Source organism: Notechis scutatus, chromosome 2 (genome assembly GCF_049901735.1).
Source record: "Notechis scutatus isolate UNSWTSFEM ecotype Mainland chromosome 2, rNotScu1.2, whole genome shotgun sequence".
Classification (NCBI taxonomy): Eukaryota; Metazoa; Chordata; class Lepidosauria; order Squamata; family Elapidae; genus Notechis; species Notechis scutatus.
In genome coordinates, this window is record NC_142010.1 from 214,261,579 (window position 1) to 214,284,033 (window position 22,455).

At 37.2% G+C, this 22,455-nt stretch overlaps 1 protein-coding gene across 4 annotated transcripts in view; it reads right to left on the reverse strand.

Moving 5' to 3' along the window:
• Positions 1–2,729: 2,729 nt before the first annotated feature.
• The window catches only part of SNCAIP (synuclein alpha interacting protein), a 113,910-nt gene continuing 94,184 nt past the window's right edge, over positions 2,730–22,455 (reverse strand). For 3 of the 4 annotated variants that reach the window (XM_087958022.1, XM_087958021.1, XM_087958025.1), the window contains 4 exons: positions 16,900–16,992; positions 12,917–13,967; positions 9,392–9,462; positions 2,730–3,446 (listed from right to left, as the gene is read on the reverse strand). In XM_087958022.1, the coding sequence (XP_087814148.1) occupies positions 3,362–3,446; positions 9,392–9,462; positions 12,917–13,967; positions 16,900–16,992 (1,300 nt within the window). In that variant the 3' untranslated portion in view covers positions 2,730–3,361. The remainder of the gene's footprint in view (positions 3,447–9,391; positions 9,463–12,916; positions 13,968–16,899; positions 16,993–22,455) is intronic. The other variant, XM_087958024.1, reaches the window with a different exon arrangement.

Sequence of the window (22,455 nt, forward strand, 5' to 3'; positions counted from 1 at the left end):
AACATCCTGGTTGGTAAGTAATCTGGCCCAGGAAATTGATTTGAACTAACAGTTGATGGGGCTTATGTACTTTTATCAATCTTGAATCATGCTCTCTCTTTTTCCAATCCTGTAAGAGACTATGCAGAGATGAAAGGCCCAAGTAATGTGTTAAGAAGTTCTGTCTTCACCCTATTACTCCAGATTACTTCTCTACCCAAAAACAGACAGCCTTTTCAACTCTTCTTTAACTGCCAATATTTCTCCTAAGTCTCTTACTATATTTGGGATACTTTCCAGCCTCCTCTCTCTGAGGTTCAGCCTAAAGTGCATTTCTACAAGCCTGAGCTACCAGTTTGTATTCCTTTGTTATGAATGCATTTTTATATACAGTACCTCCCTTTTGCTTTTCAGCTTGAGAGCGAGCTCACTGTTTATAGCCCTCTTAAAAGTTTTCCCGCTTTTCTTCTTGTTAGGATTATTTACATGCAGGCTTTCAGCAATTTGTTTTTCATGCTCATCCAATCTTCTCATTTATCCTTCAGGATTTTGACCCATGGTACAATGCTAGCCTTTCATCTGAATGCATTAAACCTTCCTGAAATTCACTATATGTTCCAAACTTTTCCTGCCCCAGTTATTTTAAATCTCAGCATGACACGGTTGCTTTCCCCCATGGAGCCTGACAATTTCAGTCCACAGATCAATTCCTCTGTTGGTCAGAGTTAGCTTCTGAATAGCTGACCCCCTTCTTTTCCTTTTTTCCCCCTCAAAAAAATCTCTGTTATGAACTGAATATAAAAAAACAAAGAAAGAAACAAATAGTAAAAGAAACAAAACACACAGGACATATACTCACAGAAACACATACTTGCATAAATCTTGTACAATAAATATTTCAAAAAATAAAAATCACAATTCATTATAATTTGCCATAGCTAATCTATTTTGATAAGATTCACATGTTGCTGGTAACATCAGCTCTATAGTCTATTGGAAGTCCTAAATTTATATTCCCAATATGAACAATACTTTTAGCTGTTAAGTAGGGTACCAAAACAGACTTTCTTTGTTCAGATGTCAACTTGTGATGGGATAGGAATGAACTTCAAAAGAATGTAGACTTCTAAAAATATTGAATTTCAAAATTGAGTTCTTTCCCAAATGGAACAATTCTTGGACTCTGTTGAAACATGTGCTTAAATAAAGCATTAATTTCATCGCAGTTCAACAACAAATGAAGTCCAATAAATATGAAATATTATTTGTTGTTGAAAAAGATGTAATCTTATCCTATTGAAGTTTTTGATATTTTCCCAACATTTTAATAATTCTTGTGAAAAAATATGGAAAAACAAAGAGAAAAGAAAACAATACATTTACATACTTAAATATTGGTTATAATTTTTTTTCCAAAAAGTTTTTGGAAAAATCAAAACAAACTCAGTGCATGAGAGTCAGTCCAGATCAACTACTCCTTCATGCCACTTAAAGTAAGCCAGGTGATCTTCCTAATGATTAATCCATGATCATCTATGTTTAGTGTAGTATAATTAGATCACTACTTTTTATGATTAGTTAGTATAATTTATCAGTCAGGGTGCCCAACAATATAACCAGTTAGAAAATCACAATTTAATGCCATGCCTGGGTGCAATCAATCATTGAGTTATGCATTGTTTAGTTTTTGTTTTAGTTGAATATGTTACAGTATGTTAATGACCCATTGTAGTTATAGAAACAACACTAACTATAACAATTTATGGCTTAGTCTAAATAGTAATTTAGCCAGTTGTATTTAGAAAATAAACCACAATTTGATGTAACCATGGCTTACAACATGTGACCTAAGTTAATTCTTTAATCAAACTCACTATTTATGTTGAATGACACTATCATTTTTCCTAGTCTTATGCAGAATTCTCAGATAGTGAATATGGCAGAGTAACTGCAAGAACTAGAGAAGACTATGATATCACTTCATCTTTGGGTAGCAAAATAATGCAAATACTTTAAAGTCAGTTTTAAGAAGACCAGTTTGGAGTGTAATTATAGCACCAGGCTAAAAATTGGGGGACTATGAGTTCCAGTCCTGCCTTAGGTACAAAGCCAACTGGCAGCTTTGAACTAGTCATTGTCTCTCAGCTCTGTGACAACAAACAAATCCCTTCTGAAAAATCTTACCAAGAAAAATGAAGTCTTGCCCAGGCAATTGCCAGGAGATAATTCTGAATTGAAAGAATACACAAAAGCCTTTCTATATAGATTATTTCTTTTAGACCAAATTACTTATGACATACATCCAAAATTGTATTTAGAGATTATAATGCAATATGAATCTTAATTTTGCCTGCCTTGCTGTATTAACGTTTTAGGTAGGTGCTGCATGAAAAATGGACCACGTTCACTTGACTTAGGGACAGAGGATATATCTACTCAAATAGATTCTATGTTGTTGTACTTTGAGCTGTTATCTTACTTTATGGACTCTATATCTACTTCTCAATAAGCTGTCTGAACACTAGTGGAACAAATCCTTATTCTAGTTTATATAATTTTTTGATGATGGTGAAGATGATGATGATCAGAGGTCAAAACTTCAGCATCCTTATAAAATGATTTAATATCAAAACGTCCTAACCATAGTCAACCTATGATTATTTTTTAAGAACAAAATGTTTAAAATGAATTGGATCACAAAGATAATTAAAAGAAATGAAGCAGAATATACATGTGATCATGTATGCATGTTTGTTTTGGTTAATACTGGTTTATTTTCTTTTATACAAACATTCAGAAAGAGTGACAAAATATAGGGACCAAAAGGAGGGAGGGAGCCATTGTCTTGGGCTCAGCGACGATCAGTACTTATAGAGCAGAGATCTTGGCAACTTTAAGACTTGTGGACTTCAACTCCCAGAATTCTTCCTCCAGTCATGTTAGTTCAGCAATTCTGGGAGTTGAAGTCCAGAAGTCTTAGAGTTGCCAAGTTTGGGGACCCCTGTTATAGATACTTTCTTTCATCTTCTTTTTTTTAACAGACACAAATAGGTTTTGAAAAAGAGAGATACAGGACACGTTACATTATACCCATGCAACAGAGAATGTAAAAAAATGGAGGTCAGATGATTATTTGGAAGGATCCTTGCATCATTGGGTTTCCAATCCATGGCTTTTTTCATCCATGCCTTAAACAGAACACTTTATAAAAAGTGACATAGACACATACATGATTAATTTTTGTATATTGTCTAAAAGCTACAAATTTAAGGCATCCTAAGAGTTTGTTATTTTGCTGGTGAAATTAGTATGGGTAAGTTCCAAGAGGGAAGATTTCAGGCCATGTTTGGAGGAAGACTATGATATCCAATGAAATGTTAAGTCAAAGGAACAATTCTTGCAGCTCTGGTTCTTCAAAACAGTTTTTGCTGTAAAAGCTCTGAGGTTTTTCATTGTAGCTGTTATGCCTAGCGAAGAAAAAAAAGAGAAATGTTTATGACCAAATAACATGTAGTTAATCATAACCCAAAAGTAGCATTAGTCTTAAATTGGCACAGACATTTGGTGGACCATCAATATGTAGACAAATTTGAATCTTATAGCTAATAAATACCACAGAGATTATTTGTATTCCAATCTCCATCCATCCTGCTGTCAGAGACAATTACGGCATACTATATGTGTACTCACTTGGACTATGGCAATTACCTTGTGGAAAAATCCAACTTTTATAAAAATTGATTTATTTCTACCAAAGCAGCCTGGAATAAATATCTACGATTGGGAAATGAGTAATGATTTTAAATTCCAGTTAATTTTTTCCCCCTACATCATAGTATTCAGAATGATAAACTATGTGGAGTTAACAGATCTTCTAACGTTGAACTAAATTTGAATATGAGAGGTTCTTCTATTATGCATGTGGATATTAAAACGTATGCAAATAATAAGCAGACTTTTTCATAATAATTTTATTCTGCCTAAGTAGACGCTAATTGTAAAAATATGCTGTTTATCCCCCAATGCATATATCATTAAGATTATATTATTCAACTACAATCATAGTATTAAAAACTGTATACTATACATATATTTGCAAAACTGGTTTTGCACTGTATAAATAGCTGTTAATTAAGAATTGAATTTGCATTTATAGAGGAACTACGGGGAATATGTAAGTAAAGAAAATTAAAACCTCTTCCATGATATATTTCGAAAATATTCAGTAACTTTACACAGTGCTCTGTACTTTTATGGTTTGCAATTTGGACAGAAAACTGGCTAGGTCAATTCGTTCACAGTAGGCAACTTTCAATACATGTTCCCTTCCTCATTGATAGTAGAAAGAACAATCTTAAAGAATTGCAACATCATAAAATCTCTAATGAACCTGTCACTTTCCATTTTACTCTCCATATTCTCTAATTAAATTTGAATACATTGGTGTGACAAAAAGTTGCCTCAAGAAGCTTTTTAAAAAAATAATAATAATATCACTGCTACTGCCCTATGCATTAATAGGACAGATAGCTGAATTTCGGCTCTGAAACTTGCATATAGTATTTGCTTTGTTCTCAAAACCCAATTTTAACAATGCTTGTCAATTATCTCAATTAACTTTTCTTTTAACTGATTGCTTGATTATGTGGTCAGTTACTATTGTCTATAGCAGGGGTGTCCAACGTGGCAACTTTAAGCCTTGTGGACTTCAGCTCCTAGAATTATGTTCAGTTAGTATTCTCTGTAGCAGAGGTCCACACCCCTGCTAAAGTTGTCAAGCTGCTATAGTTGCCAAGGTTGGAAATCCCTGGGCTATAGTTTGATGTGGTAGTTAAAATGCTGGATTAGAAATTGGGAGCATGTGCGTGCTGATCATCCCTTAGGCACAGAAACTATTGGTCAATCATTTTCTCTTAGCCCAACTCACTTTACAAGGTTTTTATTTTGAGGAAAATAGGAAGAAACATTATGTATACCTTCCTTGAGTTGCACAAAAAGGCAAGCTATAAATAAGATAAATAACATTTAAAACTTCACCAATAAATCATGAGTTTAGCAAGCATACACATGCTGTATATGTATTGTAACCATGTAAAACAAAATAAATAATACGTTTGATTCCCTGCAATTTTGTATATATTGAAGAGACTACTGTTCAAATGAAGTTCATAAAGTCTTTCTGTTCATCTACTACAGTTTTTAGCCTCCATAAAATTGCATCAAATTCATAAATATTCAGTACAAAAAGCCCTGTGTAGTTTCAAATTTTCTGGTTTGAAGATAATTTCCAAATGAAAACAAATAAATGAAATATCCTGATCATTTTTACAGAAAAATGCTTAGGAAGACATGTAATATAGACGGTCCCTGACGGATATACTGCTATTTTATGGGAGTAATGCAAGAAATCCAGCATGGTAACACATCAGTTCTTGGGATAAATAAAAGTTATGGTGAGATTTGTTTGTTTTTTGGTCAGAACTGTCACAAAAAACCATAGTTTAATTCTTGTATTCCATGTTCTGTGATTTTGATGCCATTTTTAAAGAAGGAGTTGAGGGTTATCTGCTTAAATCCTTACAGTTATTTTAAGTTTATACATAAACATATGCATAACACCTCCTTGCAAATATGATATATAGTATAATTGTAAGATAATCCCCATTGCAATAGTTTTTAATTGACAACTTTGAAGGTTCACCCCTTCAGTCTAGTCCACTCCATTATTGTTTGAATGTTTATGAGAAATGCTGTATTCTAGGGTAGGTCACCTTGTTCTTTCTACTTCAATAAGCCAGGACTAATTCCAAGATTTTTACAGTTCTTTCTGGAACTTCATGCAAGCAAAGTATGTGTTTTAACAATGAACCATACAGCTTAAAAGCTTTTTAGATAAACTATGGTTTTTTTTTCTGTGTTGAATATATGTAAAATGTTTTGTATATAGACACCAAGTTGGTAATTTTAGGAATCAAAATTCAGAAATTCTAGCTAAATAAACCCAGAAATGCTTGAGTAGGATATAGCAAATCTGTTGTTTTGCCCAGTTTCATACTACATTTTCAAAGAGCAATTTGCTCTATTTCAAGTAACTGAGCAAGAAAAAATACTTCATACTCACCATGATTGCTTGTTCTATATTTAAAACTAATTGTGGCCTTTCTAAGCTGATCTTCACAATGATCTAAACTTGTCTAGTTGAGAAGGCATCCTTGCTCAAATGTTTTCTATCTGGCAAATATTTTGTTTGCTGTAATTCCAAGCCACACCATAGACACACATATTACATTTTGGGATAATGCTTGCAAGCACTTTTGGGATGGTGATATTAACTAAGAAAACCCCTTTTTTGCAGTCCTGTTTCTGGAGATAGCAAACAAAAGGCTAAAAATAAAATTACCTTTACAATTAAGATTTACCCTATTTTTAGGAAAAGCATTTAGTTATGAAACTGAAAAATGAATTAACACTACCAATGAATTTTATTTCATTCACAGGATGTTCTACCGCAAAAGCAATGGTGATACTATTTTTACCAACTCTCCCGCTGCCAACTACCATGAGGCTCTGGAAAGTATCACATTCTTTGGAGTAGTTTTTGAAATTTCCCATACTGTACTTTAAAAAACTATTTTCCTTTCTTTCTCCTGGAAGAACTTTCATTGGATCCAAGTACTTTCTGCAAACAGAAGCTACCTTTCATTTACAGAATAGCATGTTCCGCATTTAAGATAATGTATAGTCAGTGTTTCCCATCAAACTATAAGTAATTGTTTGTGAAAATTCTGACCTAACTCTGTAAACTTGGTTCTTATGGCTCACATTAAATTTTAAAGAGATGGGAACAAGCTGCTCTTAGATGAATGAGAAAATGAAAAAGTTGTTTCACATATTGGGAAAAACAGAGACAGTCTTAGCCTCTATTCTGCATATATAATCTTTCATTACATCTTTGAAGGTGTATTAAAAGATTGCTACTGTCTTCAATTGAAGTGGTGGAGAAGTAATGTACAAATAACAGCTTCTGTAAAGACGCTACAGTTCACAGCGGCATTTATTTAAGCACAAAGTTCATATCGTGCCCACTGCAAATTGTAGCCATGTGTAGCCTTCCTTCTTTCCTACAAGTAATTCATACCAAGTTTGCTTGCTGATAATAAATGGATATTGATAATCTGAACACATATACCTAATGAAAAAAAGAGCCTATTCATTTCTCAAAATGGACAGAACTAACTTGGAGGACAACAAATATTGATCCCCGTAGATTCATTATGCAGTAAGTACAAAGATATTAAAAGTAATATAATAGCTTTCATGAGAAATGTATTAGAGATGTGATTAAAATACTTATCGCAGATAAAACATGCTAGATAGATAATTAGAAACAGACAGATAATAGATGATGATTAGATATAGATATAATTAGAAACACAGACAGACAGATAAAAGATAAGATGATAGATAGACGGAGAGAGAGAGAGAGAGAGAGAGAGAGAGAGAGGGATATATATATATATATATATATATATATATATATATATATATATATATATATATATATATACACACACACACACACACATATACATATACATGCACGCACACACGCACGCACGCACACACACACACACATACATACATATATGGATTTGTTTCTCAGGGTTTAATCATGTAGTGTATGTGCTATATTAAACCCTGAGAAACAGATGGCTTTATCTAGCTTGCTATTTATCATCAGCCAGCCAGCCAGCATCTATCTATCTATCTATCTATCTATCTATCTATCTATCTATCTATCTATCTATCTATGCATCCATCCATCATATATCTATCCTAAAGTTGCATATGAATTTTTCTCTAAAAAAGGCAAATAGGATGTATGGGATTTAAAAAGCTATAATACATTTCATAACTTAAATAAAGACATTTACCCCCAAATCTGTTGCTAAAATTATTTAATTTTTAATGTTATTGCCATTCTTGTTTTATCATTGCCAACTTCTTTGTTACATTGGGTGATAAAATGCTAAAATAACTAGGTTCCAAAAATCTGAACAACTATAAAACTGGTGGCTGCATTGAACCTTATGGACAACTTTAGTAATAGTTCACCTCTTTTCCAAATGAGCGTCAAGTAAAAACTGAAATTCTGAGTTAGATCCAGACTTGTAGTCAGTTGAATTTTAAAATGTAAGAGGAAGAAGGTTGTGGGAGCCTTTTCAGTGATTTTATAGTAGCCTTAAAAACCTACTCTGAAGGATCTCTGGAGGAACTTAGCTCTTGGAATAGAAGTAGACATCTTGAAAAGGATGCCAATGTTGCAGTACAGTCATCTAAATTTCCATCCTGGTACAATTCCTATGAAAAACATATATGCCTTTCCCTACCCTTGGGATATCAGTCAAGCAGAGATAATTAGTCACTGTGTCCTCCCTATCCCATTGATGATAAAATCAGGGTCGAATTAATGGTGAGGAACTCAAGGGCTCTGTCTTTGAACATCCAAGTACTTGCAGATATTTTTAACTGATAGTAGTTAAGCTGCTTGTTTTGCTTTGTTGGCAATTAAATATATGAAGGCATTTTTAAAGTTCTTAACTAGTCCTGGTTTTATTTTGATCCGGTTTTCTTATATATAACATTCTTTTTATCATTTTTCTTATTTTGTCTTCTTGTACTGTATGTTATGCTACATTGTTATGATGTGATTACAGCAATAAGCCTATTTATATAGTTACTACTCTGGAGAATTGAGAAACTTTCCAAAACCATGTGAGAGGTAGGGCTGACAACTCCAAGGAGAAAAGACATTTGGCAAAAACTGTTTACCAGCAGAAAACATTTCTTGGACCTTGGTTCCCTCTCCAAGCCGAAGTAGTATTTCATTCATAGAAATGCAAGTCTGGTTCCAAGCAAGTATATTTACATTTATGAAAAGAGAAAAACACTTTAATTTTGGCCTACTTAACATTATTTTTGCATTAGGAAATCAGAGTTCAAAGACAAGTTAGAAAGACATGAGCCAATAGAGCATGAGGCACACTTTCTCTGAATATAAGTGGAAAGACTTGGCCTATGCATAAGAGGAAATTTAATTTCCATCCTCATCTGCTGTTTGACTTCCATTCAAGAGGCCACACGATGCCAAACTGAACTAAAGGGCATTTTTGAATTTATGAGTTTTTTATGCATACTGTGCCATGGAACCATTAAGCTAGTTCGGCTATGAATGCTAGTAATGGTTTTTAAGAATTTATGGTATCTTTTTAGCGGACCAAAATTTTCTTTTCTTTTATAGTTATCATCAATTGTTGCATTAGCTCAAGCTGTGAAAAAGCTATAAGTTGTAGATGCAATGAGAAAATAATAAAAAGCAATAAAAATGTTTTCATTCTACATCAGAACATACCATGCATTGTTATCGAGGTGGTCTTCAATCAGCATGCGAGTGGAAAAACTGGTGTAGCTGGAACAAAGAGCCTAAGGAAGGGCAATGCATTTGTCAATTGGAGGGCCATGCAGCAAGCTTCTCACATGCACAATGTACAGACAGCTATTAAAAAGGTAAGCCTATCAACAAAATGGCCTGAACATCTATATTGCAATTTGGCATTGGAATAAGCATGCAGATAGAGAGCCAGTTTAGTGTTGTGGTTAAGGCATCAGGCTAGGGACCAGGAGATGGTGAGTTCCAGTCCCACCTTGGCTGCAAAGCTAGCTGGGTGACTTTGGACCAGTCAATTTCTCTCACCTCTAGGAAGGAGATAATGGTGAACCATTTCTGGAAAAACCTTGCCAAGAAAACAGCAGGGACTTGTCCAGGCTATTCTCCCAAAATTGGATATGATTGAATGGAAGAAAAAAAAAAAGGCATGCAAAATCTTCAGTGTCTAATTAGAGTCCTGGGTGGAAGGGAGAGCTGTTTGTATTGCACCCAAGCGATCAGAATGTCCTTTTGGCACACAATAGTAATTTTCTACCTTGGTGACAAAAGGATACAAGGATGAATCCCATTGGACAGTGTCTACAACTTTATTTTATTAGATAAAAAAAATGAAATAATGCTAATATTGCTGCACTGGATCACATCCATCAATAAAGCTGAAACCAGGTACCTTTGAAATAATGCTTTTTGGAGGAATGAATGTTGCAAATATTTTTTAAAAAAATGGAATGCTTCACTAATACATTCCATAGTGACAATAAACAGAGCAGAATGCCATGAAAACAGACTCAAAGGAGAAATTCAAAAGGAGAAAAAAATTATAGGTCTTCACTTGGCAGTCTTGAAAATATACATATTCTCCCGACCACAAATTGACATTTCTCTCATTTAATTGTCATTAAATCTCTATTACAGGATAGGAAGCTTTTTAACGACTGAGGGCACGGAATCAGTGAGGCAAAATAGGTGTAGGCACATCATATCCAAACAAACTGAGATTTTTCCTTTTTTTCTTCTCTTGATTTTTGGGAGGAGATTGGGGTTGTAAAAATTAGAAAATGCTGGTTTGGGATTTATGCTGTAGTTTGGGAATGTTTCTTATTTTGAAATTGCAGAAAATCATGACATTCATTTTCAGCAATTAAGAGTTGGAATGGGTTATCAGAGGTACCACATAAACAAAAAGGTGCTTGGATGCCTGATGAAGTCTTAGGACCAAAGACTTCTGTCAACCATTTATATATTATTTCAACAAATCCTAATATATAGATTAATCCCTGCCTTTCAGTACACTTTGCTTCTTAGTGTCCTTTAACATATATCTTCATTACTAGAACCAATACGGAGGTAGAATATACTTCATTCATATAAATGTTTAGTTCAATACTATAGGAACTTATCTTTAGGCTTATATTTTTGAAACCAAATGAACTATACACTGACTTTCTGTGAAAGTTTATTCTTTTTTTTAAAAAAAACAACTTTCTTTATATAAATATAAATCTTGCCTTTTTCTTGGAATGGGACTGTAAAATATGATCCACTCAGTTATTTTATCAAAGCTGCCTTCCAAAACTCCTGATCAGGAGAATGCAGCTTCTGTTGGCTCAAATATTATTTGATCTGCACGCCAATAGATGAAACTAAGACCTCAAATGGACATGAGATTTGGGAACATTGCTTTTTTTAAATGGAGAAAAAGGTGCTTTAAGCATCAGCCATTTTCCTATTTAAAATCAACATTCTCTCCCACTCACCTCCTCCCCCCAAAATACATACTGAACTGCTTTCTTTTCTTCTATCATTTCCAGTGGATAGGGATTTGAGATCCAGAAAAGAATGCCAGCAAGTTGAATCTACCCTATACTATTGACACCTCTATTCTAGACAAAACTTGTTTTTATACCTCTCTTTTCTTTCTTCCATATCTTTACTCTCTGTAGCAGAATTCTATTTGGAAGTGTTTTCCCTTTCCTAGGATCTCTAGAAGCAAATTATATACTCCACAAGTCCCATAATTTGAGTGTTTTCACTGGTAGTCATCATTCTTATAAATAAAAGTTGAACCTTAGATTCCTAATTCTGATCCTTTTGCCTCACTTCTGGTGCAGCATTACCCAATGCTTTATAACTACCCTATTCTTGTCCATCACTTATATCTTTGTGAACCAATGACATTTTAGTTGCTTTATGGCTTACAGATTATGGTCAACACAAGTAAACTATTTTTAATAATTCTATATAACAGCTGGTAATATCTTTAAGTAAGACAGCGTTCTTGCTTCATGACTGCTTTTTTTTTTTTGTCTCCTAGCACAGGGATCCCCAACCTTTTCGACGCCGCGCCCGGTTCCGCATCAGCTGGCGCCGCGCCCGGTATCGGCGTCAACTGGGCGCCGCCATCTTTTTATGACGAAAAGGCGCCCGTGACGCCACCGGAAGCGCTGTTTCAAAAGATGCCGGGCGCCAGTGCTTCCGGTGAGCTTTTCGGGTAGAAATGGCTTTCTACCCGGAAAAGCTCATCGAGCGTTGGCGCCCGCCATCTTTTATGAAAGCGCTTCCGGTGAGCTTTCTACCGGAAAAGCTCACCAGAAGCGCTTTTACCAAAAAGATGGCGGCGCCCAGCAACCAGCGGCCCGGTAAGGCTTGTTCCGGCCCGGTACTGTCCGCGGACCGGCGGTTGGGGACTCCTGTCCTAGCATAAATGCTAAAAGAGAAAGGTTTGCACTTGTATAGAAAAGAAAATCATTCAAACCTGGAACATGTCTGTCCATATGAATGTTTTAACACATTATAATAGCTGCCAAGCACAGCATTTAGGTAAGGGAAACAGAATGTAACACCATGCTTAGGTCCTCTGGTGCTTCATGTATTTATAGTTTAGAATTTCTTCATATGGCTGTATTCCTATTTCTGGTTTAACAGCATTGCATGGCTATGCCTCCCTAATATTATTTCTATAATGTATTCCAAATAAAATATTTACTACTCTTATCCAATTACCTCACTCCGTGTGTGTATATGAAATATAGAATATTTTATCTTTTGCTGAGAGCTTTGGATTTTAAGAACCATCTACATAAAAACTATTCCTAGTCTGAATTCCTACCAAAGCAAAATGATGAGATATTCCTTTCATCTCTGACCTATATATAAAACAAAACACTCTTAATATTTCTTCTTTGCACTGGAGAATGCAAGCTGGCTTTTACTGACATCACTTCATCCAAGCAAATACAAAAGTTTGCATTATGATCCACATTTTGAAAAAGCTGAATCAGAAATCTTTGTGTTACACCCTTTCCAAATTTTTCTTGCCTCCTTCCAGATGTTCCCACATCATCATTTACCTCTCCTAAGTTTCCCCAGTGATGATGAGTTGATATTAATTTAAAGCTGCAATGCATATATCATTATTTTGGGCATTCATTTTTGGCAGAAATTATTGATGAAAGCACAAGGATTCCCTCAACCCTTAGAATAACTCACTGGTTTATTTTTTCCTTTTGTAGAAGTTGCTGAATTTCCCTTGCTATCTGTGGCTTTTCTTCCTAATGAGGTAAAGGGTGATGAGGTCTTGATTAAACTTGAAGAGTGATAATTATTATTATTGTTCTGATTGCCACTCAGTGTCTCCATTATGGATCGAAATGTTCCAAATGGACGTTTCTGCTGGTCCCCAGTGTCAGCATTAGGTATTGGCCGTGGAACAGATTTATTCTGCTCTTTGTCCTTCTCTCCATTTAAACCAATCTCTGTTTGCTCTAACTGTACCACAGGCTCCTCAAATGTCACTCTGAGTTTTGAATTCTGAGCAGTCCTGCGTTTTGAAGAGGGAGACTTGAGGGCACTCTTGGGACTCGTGGCTACTTTGGGAGCAATTGTGGTATCAGGATTGGCTTGACTGGGGTCTCCCCCAGACTGGCTTTGAGACACGTTTCCAGTCTGATAGTGGGATTCATTATCAGGATCACTACTTTCAGATGTGGGAGAAGGGCTGTGACCATCCACTGATTTTGAGGTTTTAATTCCAAAAGGAAACCGGCGTCCGGATGCCAAAGCATGTTTCTTAATCATGAGATGCAAATTCTCAGTGCTTTCAGTATTTTCCACTATAGGCCGTGGCCTGGGCTTATCAATTCTTTTAACAGGTGTGTTCTTTTGGTCTTCTGAATTATTTGAATCTGTGTCAGATTCACTGAGGGACCTCTGCATTAGATGCTTCAATCTTGCCAATTTCAGTTCCTTTTTCTCCAACGGCACCTTCTTTGTATTCTTGGAAGAATTCTGAACATCCTGAAATTCTAAGGACAATTTTTCCTGCATGCAGACATTCTCAGAGATTTCTTTCCCCAGCAGTTGGCGCAGGATTTTGTCAGATTCCTCCTCTTTCATCTTGGGCCGATTAGGGTGTTGAGTTCCTGCACTGCCATGAATCTGAATCCCATCAGGAGTGTTCAGTTTATTTTTTGGTGGAGTCACATCATCTGTGTCATATTGTTTCCACTGAGGTTTGCCAGAAATGGGTGATGATGGTGAACTTCAATGGAGAAAAAAAAATTAGTACAGAAGACCACAATCAAAATTACACAGACACAACATTGATGTTTCCATTACATTTTCTCCCCCTTTCCTATGCATTCCTATTGCCTTGCACATTTGTGCTACATTTAAGAATGTACCAGATTTATCGGCGTATAACACGCACTTTTTTCCCCTGAAAATAGGGGGCAAATGATGTATGCGTGTTATACGCCGATATATGTTAAGAAGCCTTCGTGAATGCTGCTGGGATCGGGGATCAAGGACACAAATGAAAGAAGGGGAGGGAGGAAGCAACCAAGCCTGTCCTTCTCTCTGGGTCAGCTCTCTCAGTCGCTCTCTCGCTCCTCCACCAGCACAGGAAGAAACTGCTTCAAAGAAGCGGGGGCTTTTCCTGTCGCCGCAGCTTCCCTGAAGCGCCCGTTTCTCCCCACCCCCATCCCGTCCGCCCGCCCGCCCGCCCGCCTGCAGTGCTCCGTTCTGCCTGCCTGCCTGCCTTCGTTAATGGTTGAATCGGAACAGCTTCGGCTGAGTAAAAGAGGCGAATAGTTATTATTCTCAGCCGAAGCTGCTCCCAAACAACCAGAAACTAAGGCAGGCAGGCAGAATTTTTTTAATTTTTTTCTGAAATTTCCCTCTTAAAATGAAGATGCGTGTTATACGCCTGTGCGTGTTATACGCCGATAAATACGGTAAGTTTATTTGCAAGCTAGGATCTATTATTTCCAGTTTTTGCTAATCTCCCACAGAATAATTTTCTAATAAACATTTATATTATCATAGATGTTCGTACAGTAGGCTTCTTCTCTCCATTATATTCAAATTTAATATGAGGAGAGCCAGCATAACTTATTTCCACTCCATTTTTACATATTAGGCTGCTTCTCAACATTCTGAGGAGGTTTAGATGAAGAGGTTAAACAAGTGATCCGAAGCAGCCTTCTCCATCTTGGCATAGAGTGTCTCCAGATGGGCAGATCAAATATTAGGTCAGAATTCTTAGCAATGACCAGAATTTGGATAGAATATTAAAATTTACACTTTGGACGGTAACTACATTGGTGTGGTGGAATTTTCAGCTGAAGTTGGATGGGGTGGGGGGAGAATTAAGAGACTGGCTAATCTGAATCCCTGAGGGAGAAGAAGTGATGGTGAGCAGAACCCCCTAACCCTGGAGTGCTTATCTGGTTGTTCTACTGTGTTTCTCCAACAATACGCCCCCCCCAATAGTCCCAGCATGTTTTATAGGCATAAAATGAAATTAAGCCCCTCCCCCAAAATTTAGGCCTATTTTAAAACATGCAAAATGGGGGGAAGGGAAGGGAGCGCCCCACAGGCAGCCACCATGCCTCACCACCAACCTCCCTACTCTCACCAAGTATTTTTGCTGCAGACCCGGGAATGATGCTGCCTGCAGCCAGGTCAGCAGGCGGGTGGCATTGGCATGGATGTCAGCCTTGGCATTGGTGGGGCACTTCGTATTGGGAGACCTTCCGCTGCCATTGCTTTCCCTTCTGCCCGTGCCACCACAGCATTTGCAGCATTGCCGCCACGTTTGGAGGTACTGCCACATTTGGAGGTGTGTGGGGACAGGGACGAGCTGGAAAAGGGGCGGAAAGGATGGGCGGCCGCGGACCCGCTGGCCGGGGAAGCAACGCTGCCATCACCTCACCTCCCTGTCCGCAGACAGGCAGGCGCTATCACTGCCTTGGGCAGCCTCTCCCAGTAGCCCCTTCAAGGTCGGGCTGGAGGGACACGGGAAGCCAAGCTCAGGTCAGCCCAGCTTTTTCACTTGGCAGGCGGGCGTGCACCCACGGCTTGCTTCCCCAGCTCTGCCTAGCCCATCCAGCTCTGGCGCAGCCCTGGTGGGATGAGCGGAGGGCCTGGCGGGGAGGCACCCATTGCCTTGGCCAGAGCTCCACCACCGGGCAGGAGGGCCTGCCTGTCAGCTTCACGGGGCACCCCAGGTGAGGCTCTTCGCGCTCTGTCTGGCACCAGGCAGGGATGGCAGCTGGGCGCTTCTCCCGAGGTGGGCTGGTCCTGCGCTGTGGCCCCAGGAGATTCACCTCCCCATGTGGAGTTGGGCTGCCCTCTTGGGCAGGTGAGGCTTTGTTGTAATAGGGCATCATTTTTAAAAGAATGGGCTTTGCCTTCGAACGATGCCCGGGAAGGTGGCGACAAGAGTGCCTGAAGCCGAGTGTCTCGGGCAGCACTCCAGTTGCAGGGAGGAGCCCTGGCCAGCCCCACGTGTCTGCGCCAAACACTGTGGCAACGCTCCAAATGCCACGGCGGCACAGGCAGAAGGGAAAGCAATGGCGGCAGAAGGTCTCCTGATGCGAAGTGCCCCACTGATGCCGAGGCTGACATCCATGCTGACGATACCCGCCCACCCGAGGATGTGGGGGGGAATTAAGTCACCCCCAAAAAGACAGCCTTATTATATGAGAAACACGGTATATAGTGATTACAGCTAGTCTGCTGAGGTTTTTGTAAATAGGTGAATAGCAATAGACAAACTGGTCTAGTCAATTCTTTATGTTGTTCTGATTCCTTGCACCTGACATTAAACTCACCAGATTAACTACACTCATTATAAAACCAAATAATGTGGATTTAGATACAGTTTAGTAGCTTGGATCTTCTCAAAACTTTATGTATGCTACAGATACATGATATTGAAGAAATTACTGCCTTTTCTCAAGTTTTCCTTTTTTATATTATGGATTTCTGTAGAAGCAAATAAAAATAGTTTTGCATTTGACATATCAGAACCTCTTCTCTATTTTGCATTCAGTAATTTCTACTGTGTGATATTTCTGTTACATTTTTAAACTCAGATTAAAATTTTAGTTGAAGCATAATTTAGTTGTGTGGTAAGAATGAGAAATAACTATTCAGAAATTAAACCCCACTTTTATAAGCCTAGTTACCTTGAAGATGTTGTCTGTGATTTGCCATTTGCCCTCTGAGTTTCTAGAAGCTCCTGGAGTTGATTCTGCAAACCCATACGCTCTACTGTCTGTCTGGAAGAAATATTACATTGTTACGCTATTTTTGTTCCTAAAAAAACCTGTCCATCAATGTACTAAAGGTGGCACAATTGTTTTAGTAAACATCCCTTTAAAAAGGGCCCTGCTCATTTATAATTTAAGGGCTGCACTCAGAGAACATATTACAAATGCCAACATACACAAAGGAGATCTCTGTTCTGCAAATTGCTTCTAATCCTTGGGACAGCACTTTGATCATTTTATTGAACCTTCTGAAAGTTGCCTGCATTATATATATTATTTATTACTAGCAGTGATGTAAACTGTGAGATTAGAATTTTAAGCAACAGATTGCCAGGGCTTTGGCATTTGCAGCTAGGAATTTACTGGTGTCTGATTAAACCAGAGTCACTGAAATTTGGCAGTACTTTTCTTTTACCAAAGACTTGAAAGAAAAGTTAATTTAATTTAAAAAAAAATTTTTTTTTTGTACTTAGGCAGTACATTTTTACGTTTCCACTTTATGTAGTCTTGATAGATGGGTAGGTAACTTACAACCACAACTGACCCCAACATTTCTGTTGCTGAGATAGCTATTAAGTGAATTTTGTCCCATTTTGCAATCTTTCTTGACACATAATACAATTGTTTAAAGTGAATCTGGTTTCCCCATTGACTCTGTTACAAGGTCACAAAGGGTAATCAGATGCCCCTGGGACACTGCAACTGTCATAAATATGAACCAGTTGCCAAGCATCTGAATTTTAATCATGTGACCACGGGGATTGTGCAACAGTCGTAAGTGTGAAAAATAGTCATAAGTCACTTTTTTCAGTGCCATTGTAACTTTGATCGGTCACTAAATGAACGGTTGTAACTCGAGGACTACCTGTACAGAGAATGGAGTGAGTAATTCTTTACCTGCTTTTTAAAATGATGGACCTTTCCAAATATTTTTTAATGTAAACAATTTGGAAGGGTCATAGCTAACTCACCCCAGCTGATTTGACCTGCCCATTTTGCCAAGGGATGACTTACCACAGGATAATTCAAAAGAGGGTCAAGTGAATTGCAGCAAGCCTTGTCTTGCTTTAGTTTTGAACCATATCAAGTTAGAAGCCCTCGAAGCTGGGATGAATTGCAATTCTACTTGTGCCTCTCTTGAGTTACCCACATTAAATTATTCTGTGGGGAGTGGTCCTGTGGTGAGTTGGCCAGGGGAAATTGACTGGGATGAGTTGGTTGTGGTGGGTTGGCTGCAGTGAGTTGTCCCATTCTGATTTGGAATGTAAAAAGTTAAGAAACAAGGGGATCGTGTACGCATGTGCAGATGCGTGGCGCGCTGCAGAGGGATCATGCGCACATGTGCAGGGGGGTTGTGGGGCCCAGTACATATTGCCTTCCGGGTGCTGGCACGAGTATGCGCGCAATTATTGGCACGGGAGCCGAAAAACATTTGCCACCACTGTACTAGATTATATATTTTATTTTAAAACATGACCCTTATTTTATCTTTCATTAACAATATTTAAAAGACATATTCAGAACTTCAAGAATAATTATGAACACATACTTTTAATTTTGAGAGTAAGGATAATAATAATTCACATTTAGTGAAGATTGGAACTCATCTGAGGAAACCAAACAGGGTACCCAATTCTAATTAACTATATCTTTCAGGCAGCATGACATTTAAATAAAATCCGTTCACTGCTCATTTGCTTGGTGAAATGTCTATGGCAATGTTCCCAAATCTTTCCAGTCAGCCATAACATTTTCAATAAAACAAAGTACTGAGGAGAAAGTTTGTATCTGAAACCAGTTCTGCACAGCACTGATTGGTTAGTCCATGCCATGTGATACTATTTGCATTCTCGTCCCATATTCTGAAAAAAAACCTGTTACTTTCACTTTTCATACTATCATAAAGCACCATGCTCATATATCAGATTGGCGTCTTGATATGTCTTGGAGGTCTAAAAGAAACAGGCACAGAATCAAGAAGAAGCATCAATCTGTTGGTTCTTTCCAATAAAATTTCTGTTCAATAAAACTGAAAGCTTTCTACATGAACCCCCTTTTTTTAAAAAAAAGCCCTTTTCCATTAAATGGCAACTGTTTCAAGCATTAGAACCAATACTATAATCATAGAAAGACTTTCTTTTGCTGTCAGCTATGCAATACTCTGGAGAAGTGATCTCTTTTTCTATATTTAAACAAAGATTTTACTGCCAGAATTTAATTTTATTTCTCCCTTTTCTTACTGTTAAAAAAGACTATTTTTAAAAATAATTTAATTGCATAACATTGTGTGTGTGTGTGTGTGTGTGTGTGTGTGTGTGTGAATTAGTCTTTTGTTTCTTTAGTAAATTATATGTGGATTTTTCTCAAATATGCTTTTAGATTTTAACCCATTCTAATGGGATATTTTAGGTAAATACTTTTAGATATAATTTATTTAGTTACGTAAAAATAAAGTAAAATTAAAATATTACCATTTTATTTATTTTATTGACATTATTATTTATTTAGCTATAGTTATTGTCTTATGATGCCGTATTTCCAGGAGTTTTAGAAAGGTATACTAGCGATAACACAAGAACAATAAACACTGCAAAACGGAACTTTGAATAACTCACATATGCCATAGCTACACGAACAAATATGCCATAGCTACACGAACAAATAAAATAGGCTTTAAATGACTAGTTATGATAAGCACACTCCTTTAAAAAGCAAAACTCTTACCCCCTCTCCCCTCATAAACTCCATCCAATACATCTTGTTCAATCTTTCCCTTTCTTTTGGCCCATTTCACTGTACATTTTTTAACTTCTTGCTACAAGAGCAAAAATCTGTGTACTTCATGCCTGGCATATAACTACAGTGTATTTTTCAGGTTTTCTCATTATCACCTCTTTCAATCAAAATCCTGCCTAACATCCTCCCAGGCACACTTAACAAACTCATCCCTTTGTAGTTATTACAGTCACTTTTGCTGCAGGGGAATAATAAAAGCATTCTTCCAGTCATCAAACACAGATGCAGCTTTTGCACACATGTTAAGTGAGTTGCACACCACATACATATTTCAACATTTCTACAGTTATACTATCTCTACCTGCAGCTTTACATCTGTCAACATTCTCACATTATGTTTTCTCATTAACCTTTTCTTGACATTTATAACATTTGTTTTAATTATACCCTAAAACACACCTTCCTCAGTTTGGTTTCATCCCAAATAATTTCACCATTTCATTTTTAATTCCATCCACTTAGCTCAAGTCTTTTTGTTTAGTTCTCTACATCCACGTCCAAAAATTGCTTTGCATTTTGAGGAAATGTGGTGTCAGATTTTGGAGTCTCCATTCTCTGATTTCTTCATGTTAATTGAGTAATTAAGCAGTAGAAATATTTGCAATTGTTACAGTAAGAAAAGAAAAGCTTTTCTCCAGACTTGTAAAACTATTTGGGGCAGATAAAGGTAGGTGATGTGACACCTCATTTTTAAATTTAAACAAATCTGCAATCTGCTCAGAAATCTCTGGTTCCTAGTTAAGCCAAAAAGTGTTAAAATTACTGTCAAGAAATTGAGTTCTATTTGTTAATATTTTAATTTAATTCATTTACTTTTCCCCTCCCCCCTTCAGAAGATTTTTGCCATTTTTGCAAGGTAAATTGCTTATCTTTTTTTTTTAATGTACACTGAGAGCATTTACATCAAGACAAATTCCTTGTGTGTCCAATCACACTTGGCCAATAAATTCTGTTCTATTCCATTCCATTCCATTCTATTCTTGTTGAATGATACCCTCTGAGGGGCTACAATATGACATAATTTGTTCGGTTATAAGTGTTAATTGGTTATCTGATGTCTTTAATGAGAAAGATGCAAATATGATATTGATTTGTAAGGAAAGAATGACATAATTTATAAGCAGGTATACCTATTTGTGTCAGAATTCTAGTACAACAGGGGTGTTAATTTCACATTGTCACGGTGTCATCATGTGACATATTGGGATATCCCCCCCCTTCACTAAACCAGGCATGGGTGTGGCTAGTGTGTGATGCATCTGGCCCGCGGGCCGGGAGTTTGACTGCCCTGTACAACACGGAGTGTGATTTTGGTATACTTGGGAACAAGGAATAGTAATGAGTTTGCAGGAGTTTGGATCTTTGGCTTGATGTAACAGGACTCATATTTTCTTTCGGTAATCACTCTATTAGAATATACAGAAACATATACGAAGTATCCTAAATTTATTGTGCTTCCTGTAAACATTTTGGAAATTGATAGCTTTTGTCCATCACACATGTGGCTAGTGGGCTGCTAAATTCTACATTATGATACCTTTTTTTCTCTCTCCTATAAAACCTTGGCTATTGTTTACCTTTGAAATAGAAAATTTCCAGAACAGCTATATTTTTCCTTCTCTCAGTTTAAAGCCATATGATACTGCCAGAGTATGCATAAAAATACAGCCACCTCCTCATTACTGCTTTCACTTTCAGAATGATTTGCTTAAAATGTGGAACAAAACTGACAGCACAAGTCCAGCTGTGGTATATTTAAGTGGATAATTTCCTGGCTCAAAGGACATAGATTATTAACTCGCTTCTCAGTTGTAGAGCTTTTGAAAGGACAAATTTAAAGCTAGAAAGCATCCACATGATTTCAACCATATGTAGACTGAATCTGTGGTACTTACAAATGGAAATGCTCATACAGCATAGCAAAGGATCAGGAAATGGCAAAACATATTTTAAATGGCTCACCACTAGCCTAGTTTGTAGTACTAGAAACACAGAAGATTTTGCCTTTTTTTTTCTTGCCAACAAATAGTATTTCTTTTTTGTGCTATTTATACCCCTACTATATGTCAGCACTGGTTTGTAACACAAAGTTGCAAAATTACCTTTTGCAGTTTTCTGAATTATTTTCATTTATTATTTCTGGCTATTGTGGCTTGACCTTTTTTCTTCCAACTAAAAAGTCCCGATATGTCACGTGACGCCACTGTGATGACGCCAGTTTGACACCCCTGAATTAGATTATACAAAATCAGATTAACTAACTGAGCAGCATAGAAATTAAGCAAACAAACAGTCTAAGGAACTAGATCAGGAGTGTCAAACTCATGTCTTCATGTGATGTATCGGGACTTTTTCCCCCTTTGCTAAACTGGACATGGGCGTGGCCAGCACATGACGCATCCACCCCATGGGCTGGGAATTCCACAACCCTGAACTAGATTGACCATTTCTCTGGAATCAACAGTGCTTTCTTCTTTTCCAGCAATAAACTTTGCGCTCTATCAGTCCCAACCCCAAGTGTGAATTGTGGGAGTTTCTTCAGTATGCTTAACAATCTTAGAGAACTATTTGTCAATAAAGCAATAGAGCTAGGTTTGGAATGGCATTCTCCTTGTTTAATCAAGCAACTGGGGTGAATCTGCTTTCTAATTCTTATCACTGAGCTAGTGCTGAATA